The 7,937-nt window shown below is 32.9% G+C and overlaps 1 protein-coding gene across 1 annotated transcript; it reads left to right on the top strand.

Annotated features, from left to right (window-relative positions):
* On the top strand, positions 408–1,448 carry LOC109821724. The gene is made up of 2 exons (XM_020387887.1): positions 408–852; positions 934–1,448. Exons 1-2 carry the CDS (start codon positions 408–410, stop codon positions 1,446–1,448), a joined length of 960 nt encoding a protein of 319 aa, XP_020243476.1.

A 7,937-nucleotide genomic window follows, 5' to 3' on the forward strand; every position in this document is an offset into this window, starting at 1 on the left:
TGCATTCATTTAGTTGCATGACCTTATACAATATGAACATGATTTGAAAAGGTATGTGAAAAGACTGACCACCCACTAGGACCACGGGGTTTTTACAACCATGAAATTTAAACTAACTCGAGAGGGTTAAGATCAGGCAGATAATGGCCATGAAATATCAGTTATCCTGTCTTGGTGCTTTTCTCAACTTCCATTTATTATATGTTGAATTAATGCAGTCTGGTTTAATAAAATTTGCAAATGCACACCTTCTGTTGATTGATCACTTATCCCATTAGAACAGAGGCATGCACTGTGGCTCCTTTATTTATTCACTTCTGTTTGTATGCACACCTTGTATAGTGTATTATTTTATAAATTTGGTGGATTGATATATCTTCTTTTGATAATTATAGCATTTCTGAAAAATGTCTGACATCTCCAAAAGGGCATTTGCTGAGCTTGCCATTGATGGCAGCAATTACTTGACTTGGGCCTTGGATGTTGAAATCTACCTGGATTCTTGTGATTTAAGCAGCACTATTAATCCAGCTTCTCAGAGCACCTCTGCCCAGAAGGCAAAGGCATTGATTTTTCTTTGTCATCATCTCAACAAAGACCTGGAAAATGAGTACCTTACTGAAAAAGATCCTGCTATTCTATGGCAATCCCTGAAGGATCTCTTTGACCAACAGACGACTATTATGCTTCCGCAAGCACAGTATGATTGGTTGAACTTGCGATTTCAGGATTTTAAATCCGTAACTGAATACAATTCAACTCTCCACCGCATTGTCTCACAACTGAAGCTCTGTAAGCAGAACATTACAGAGGATGAATTGATTGAAAAGACCCTCTCTACATTCCATGCAAGTAATCTTATACTCTAGCAGTAGTACAGGACAAAAAACTATTCAAAACACTCTGAATTGATCTCTGCGTTACTAGTTGCAGAGAAACACAACCAACTTCTGATGCGCAACCATAATGCTAGACCAGTTGGTTCGCAAGCTGTGCCTGAAGCACATGCCGTAAATCAGAGTAATACTCATGGGCGTGGACATGGTAGAGGTCGTGGACGTGGTCGCGGGTCTTATCGTGGTGGTAGGCGTCGTGGTCGTCGCAATGCTTATGGTATTCAGGACCGTGGCAAGGGTCAGAACAAGGATAAATCTCCTTCAAACAATCCTAACTCTCATCAACAGGCTGCAAATAACAAGCAAGCTTGCTATCGGTGTGGATGTGAGGACCATTGGTCTCGCACATGTCGTACACCAAAACATTTGGTTGAGGCCTATCAGAGAATGCTGAAGGACTCAAAGGGGAAGTCAAAACAAGGTGAAAAACATCATGCCAGTTTGCCTGAAGCAAACATGACCCTGAAAGATGACAACTATGATGATAACCTGAATCTGGACGATGATGACTTATTAAAGATGGAGCTTGATGATTTTGGTGACCAGGAGTGATCATGTTATTTATCACTATCTATGTATGTTTTATTAGTCTATTTCGTTTTTCAGACATGTTCTAGTTGCTTTTGTTAAGATAATTTGGAATTTTTCGAGACTTATTTTGCATGTTTTTGTAAGACAATTTCAAGTTCGTATGGGTTTTGTTTAAATGATTATTCCCCCCTTACCTTATTTTTGTTATTATTATATGAATATTTCATTTAAAAAATAATAATAATAGCATGACAACTCTCGCATACAACCCATGGAGAAGGAGACCATCTTGTGCTTGGTAGATAGTGCTACTACACAGATAGAAATTTTTTTCAAACTTTGACTGAAATACAAGGAAGTGTAACCACCATTGCTAACGACAATGTATTGAGAGTAGGCTCTAGCAGAGCTTCACTAATACTTCCTATGGGTACGGAATTAATTATCAATGATGCATTATTATATCTAGAATCCAAGCGTACCCTTCTTAGTTTTAAAGATATTCAGTCTAATTGTAGAGAAGCTTCCATCTTTCTAATCAGGGTTGTACTACACATATATTCAACCTAATACTAACCATGTTGCGAGGATTATTGAGATTTAGGGACCCAAATTCTTTTAAATTCTGGCATGAGCTATTGGGTCATCTTGGGCAAAATATGATTTATCGGAATTCCTTAAATTAAATGGGGCATTCAAACCAAATCCGACCAACTGCATATCACAATTTTCCCCCTTTATCTAATACGTGGTGAAGAAGCAAAACATTTCCCATCTGCGTATTATTTATTTGCAGTCCATGTTTCTATATCACCACCATAGCGTACTTCTATGGGACCTCGGTGAAGGTACATACATTATTTATGAAACTCTGTCAATAATTTAGTACCTATGGTCCATGTTAGGGGATCAATTTATAATTTAGTACGCTGACTGTATTTTTATTGAAGATCAATTCTCGACATTAGGGGGAGATTAGTGCCCAAAATACAAAATAATGTCAAGAAATTCCATTGGTGAAAAAGATCTTCAATATTTATATCCACGTACTAGTCAAACTGAACCAGAAGTTCAAATGATAATCTGCTAAGAAAAGAGTGACTAAGCCTCATATTCATGTTGAATATATCATTGATGATTTGGTATGCCAGAAGTATATTGTGCCAGAAGCATATAAAACATGTTAGTGTAAAAGATAAAAGTCTGCAGCAAACTAAATTATATATATAGAAAGGTAGTCACTCCCATAACCTCCAGAAGAGGTTCATCCTGAAGATGGAATCTCTAGTAAATTGCACGTGCACTTGATAATCATAATATTGGAGATGCGGAACGGCCAAATCCAATTGTTGAGGGAAATGACGAGGATTTGGTTGACATAAAATAAGAATTGAAGTGGCCACGAATTTGTGAAAAAGGAGAAATATATAATATAAATATAAAAGTTGTCGACAACATAGTTGCCTCTATAGTTGCTCAAAATAATCTGGATCCAGAACCTAAGTCGGTAGTAGAGTGCTTGAAGCACTCGGACTAGGTGAGATGGAAAGTAGCAATTGAGGCTGAGCTGAACTTGCTAAAGTATTTTGAACCTGTAGTTCATACATCCCTGCAGGATATAAATGGGTCTTCGTAAGAAAAATAAATGAGAATTGTAAGGTGGTGAGATATAAAGCGAGATTCATAGCTCAATGGGTTCACGCAGAGACCCGACATCGATTTAGATGTAAAATATTCTCCTATTAGTGATTGTATTACGTTCCGCAAGTTAATACATATGGCAGAAACTATGAATTTATATATGCAGTATATGTACGTCATGACCACATTTTTATATGAGTCATTAGACGCTAATATTTTTATATGAAAGTCCCTGATGGACTTAAAATTCCTGAATTAAGAGAAAATGAGAATCGCAACATGTATAATATTAAATTATAAAGGTCGCTATACGACTTAAAACAGTCGGGTAGAATGTGGTATAACTGACTGAGTGAGTTCCTCCTGAAGAGGAGATATGCAAATAATGATGTCTGCCCTTGTGTGTTTATAAAGAAATTCGAAAATGACTTCTGTATTATATCAGTCTATATTGATGATATAAATGTTATTGGAATGCACAAGGAGCTTACAGAAGCTAGCTCATGCCTAAAGACGGAGTTTGAAATGAAAGACTTGGGAAAAACCAAGTTTTATCTCGTTGCATTTGCGGTGAACTTGCTAGCAAGGTATAGTGCTTATCCTATAAGGAGGCAATGAAATGTCGTTAAACATTTCCTTCGCTATCTTCAAGGTACAAAAGATCTTGGACTATTCTATAAAAGAAACCAAGATATGACATTGGTGGGCTATTAGGACGCTGGCTACATGTCTGATCTCCATAATGTCAGATCCCAGACTGGTTATGTTTTTTTCTCTGTGGTGGTACTGTCGTTTCTTAAAGGTCTGTTAAGCAGACCATGGTGACTACTTCTTATAACCACTCAGAGATTATCGCTTTATATGAGACCTCACGAGAATGTGTATGATTAAGATCGTTGATACGACATAGTTGTGGCTCGTGTGGTCTAGCGAAAGATGATATTACCCCCATTGTCCTTTATGAGGACAATGCAGCTTGTGTTGCACAAATGAGCAGTGAATATGTAAAAGGAACCATGACAAATCATATTGCGCCAAAATTCTTTTATCCACATGAGCTCCAAAAGAATGGCGAAATCACCATCGAAAAAGTTCGCTCAAGTGACAATCTTGCAGATTTGTTCACTAAATCTCTGCCTACATCAACTTATGAGAAATATGTTCACAATATGCATAGACTTGAAAGACTATCTTCTTCAGGGGGAGCAAATTCTTAAAGAACAATCCTGAAGATTGGGTCCTGAATGTCTATTATCATAATTTGCCCCTTTTCGCTAAGTTTTGTCCCACTAGGTTTTTCTTAGCATAGACTCAGAAGATTGTCATCATAAGGGGGAGCGAATTTTTAACGCAATCCCGAAGATTGTGCCTTGAAGGACTATAGTTGTACTCTTTTTTCCTTTTGCTAAGTTTTGTCCCACAGGGTTTTCTTAGCTAAAGGTTTTTAATGAGGCAACTAATGCAACACAAGTTTGGATCCCGAAGATCTATAGTTGTACTCTTTTTCCCTTTGCTAAGTTTTGTCCCACAGGGTTTTCTTAGTTAAAGGTTTTTAATGAGGCAACTAATGCAATAAGAATCTACTAATGTCGTGTACTCTTTTCCTCGACTAGTTTTTATCCCACTGGGTTTTTCTAGTGAGGTTTTTAACGAGGCATTGACATTTCGAAGTAATGTCCAAGGGGGAGTGTTAAAATATAAAAGACATTTTGTTGATATCTAAAAGACAAAATGTATGTGGACATTACTTTGTATGTGGACTATTAATTTCATGTTCTTTTGTATTCCATCATGTATCTATAAATTATACGATGTATGGAAATAGAATAAGGTTGAATAAAAGATTACAATTTCTCTTCTTCTCTTGTCTTTTGTCTCTTGTTTTATTTCTTTAGTATATTATAACATAAATATCTAATTTGAAAAGAAACACTTGGGGATTTTATTTTATTTGTGATTTTAATTAGTTATTAAAAATATCGTTGAAGGTAAACTAATTGATAATAAATTAATTTTCTTTATATCTGAATATCTAATTATAAATTGATTTGTTCTATATCTGAATATGATTTGAATTAAATATATTATCAAAGATATTTTAAAAATCTAAAAATACCTAAATATATTTTCAAAAATTTATTATATTTTCTATAATATTTTTAAAAATAAAAAATATTTTTTGTAATTGTTTATGGTCATAATAATTTAATAACCTAAAAATATATTCAAGAAACATATATAAATTGTTTTAATATTTAAAGAACTAAATATATATTTATTGTGAAAATTTTAAGATTATTTTAATTACAAAAGTATTATAAATAACCAAAAAAATATTTTCACCACAAACTAAAAAATGTAATAAAATCCAAATTAAAATTTAAAATTAGTAAATAAAAATTTCCAATTATGTAAAAATGAAAAAACAATTCAAATTGGACTTTGTAGATTGGAATTAAAACTCAAGCTCTAAAAACGTAATATTTTTATAAAAATTAAAAGTGAAAAAATACTATACAAATTAAAATAAAAATCATATCATATGGGATAGATGAAATACCTGCATTATTTTCCTCTAAGTAATTAAAGAGTCGTGTATTGAAGATAAAATTACATAGTAAAAAAGGAACAATCTAAAAAAAATTCAAAAATAATTAAAAGGGGTAAAACATAATACACAAATTAAAATAAAATAAACAATTATTGTAATATGTTAAAGACCAAAAAATATATTTTAGAAAAATTCAATATCTGAATATATCAAATACCTAAATTATGTTCTCTAAGAAACAAAAGCATAGTGGATTGAAGATTAAAAATCACTGATTTATTTTTTCTACAATAATATAAAAATATTAAAAATTTAACAGGCTCGATATGAGGCCTTTCCGCTCGCTTGAGAGTTCTCGCATGACTAAGCATGACGATTTAAATTGAAAATAGTTATTCAAGGGCTGTAGAATAAGACCCTGAATAATTTTCAAGGGATGTAGAATAAGAACCTGAATAATCTTTCTCCAATTAATAGTGTCTTGGATTGTAGATAAAATATCTAGGAGTTATTTCTCGGAATTAAAACTTAAGATCTAAAAAGTTAATATTATTTGATAACAATTAAAACTAAAAAAATACTCCTTAAATTTAGATAAAACTATATTGGACGGAGGTAGTTGAAATACCTAAATTATTTTCCTCCAAGCAATTAACGAACCATGGTTTGAAGATAAAGTTACATATGAATCAAAAACCAAAAATCTGAAAAACAAAAAATTTGAAAATAATTGAAATCGCTAAAAATAATACAAAACTTTAAAATAACATAAATATTGGATGATTGCTAGATTAATTACCTAATGTATTTTTTATAAATCAAAATAATAATTTAGAGTAGGAATTAAAAACTGACAATCTAAAAAATTAATTTTTTTTGAAAATAATTAAAATTAGAAAAAAATATACAAACTAAAATAACATAAATATTGAATGGTGCTAAATTAATTTCCTGATGTATTTCTAGGAGATCAGAATAATGATTTGGAGTCCTATAAAAAAATTGAGACATGAAAATCGAAATGTAAAAAAATTGAGACGGGAAAAATGATAGGAAAAATAAAATTGAATTTCGGGATAAATAGAGTTTTTAAATTTAAAAAAAACTAAAATGTATATATTTTCTATATATTGAAAATAAATGCCTAAATAAGGGGATTTGATTATATTTGTGATTTGAATTAGTTACTAAAGGTATTGATTGCCAAAGATATTCTAATTAATTATATATATATGTCTGAATTAAAGGTTGAGCTATAATAGCAATTTAAATGGACGGATTAGATGATATGACACATGTCAAAAAATTTAGAGAATGAGGAAGATGAGGTGTTATCTTCTGGAGCTTTTAAAATTTTTAGTTTTGCTTTAATGGTATACCCTAGCAAAAAATTATATTTTAATAATTCTTCACATCGTTCCTTTATTAATATTAAAACTCATCTTTCCATGTTTATCCACTTCAGTTTCTCACTTGTAGAAAGGAATTAGTTTCCACCAAAAACGTAGTGTTTTTCCCACTCTTAAAAAAATCTCTAATTTTTTTGTTGTTGAAACAAACAAAGAAATTGTAGATCCTTGGAGTTTTATTTTATTTTGTTTTATTATGTTTCCAAATGGTGTCAAAGGCTTTCCAGTACTTTCCAAGAGTTCCCGCTTCAAACAAACACACTCTCAGTGTTATCAAAAGCAAGTGAAGTAGCTTAAAAAAAAAGTGAGGGTATATAAGTGCATAGTCGGCGAAACTATAGGGTAGTAAACCGATGACGCAAATCTTTGCCAAAGTATAAACATTGCTCTTTGCCCAAATCCAGCTTTACTTTCGTGACTCCCACGTGAGGGCTTCTATAAAAATTACGGGAATCTCAGTAGAACAACTACAGCTCCCGTCGAAAACACAATCACGCGAAAGCAATCTATTCGTTGTATTTTCCTGTACGGTATTCTATCTCAAACAGCCGATTACGTCTCGACAGAACAAAGCAGAAATCGGGATACGCTCACCCTTCAGCCGTCCAAATCCCAACACGCTTGCCACGTGGAGTTATAACAGGGGCTGGTCCCTTCACTTTGAAGCGGTAATCATACCGCAAGTTTATCTTAACTCTTTTACAAATCATATAAACAAAAATCATTTTAAATCGCCGCTCTTTTTCTACCCTCTCTCTCATCTCTGAGATTTGAAGTGAAGAGGAAGCGAAGACAGAACGAGGATAAAAACAAAAAACAAAAATAAAAAAAAATTTAGGGTTTCGGTTCGCTTCAGTTGAGGACGGAGATGCCAGATCCGTTACTTGACGGCAGCGAGGGGTTGACTGC

Source organism: Asparagus officinalis, chromosome 8 (genome assembly GCF_001876935.1).
Source record: "Asparagus officinalis chromosome 8, Aspof.V1, whole genome shotgun sequence".
NCBI lineage: Eukaryota > Viridiplantae > Streptophyta > Magnoliopsida > Asparagales > Asparagaceae > Asparagus > Asparagus officinalis.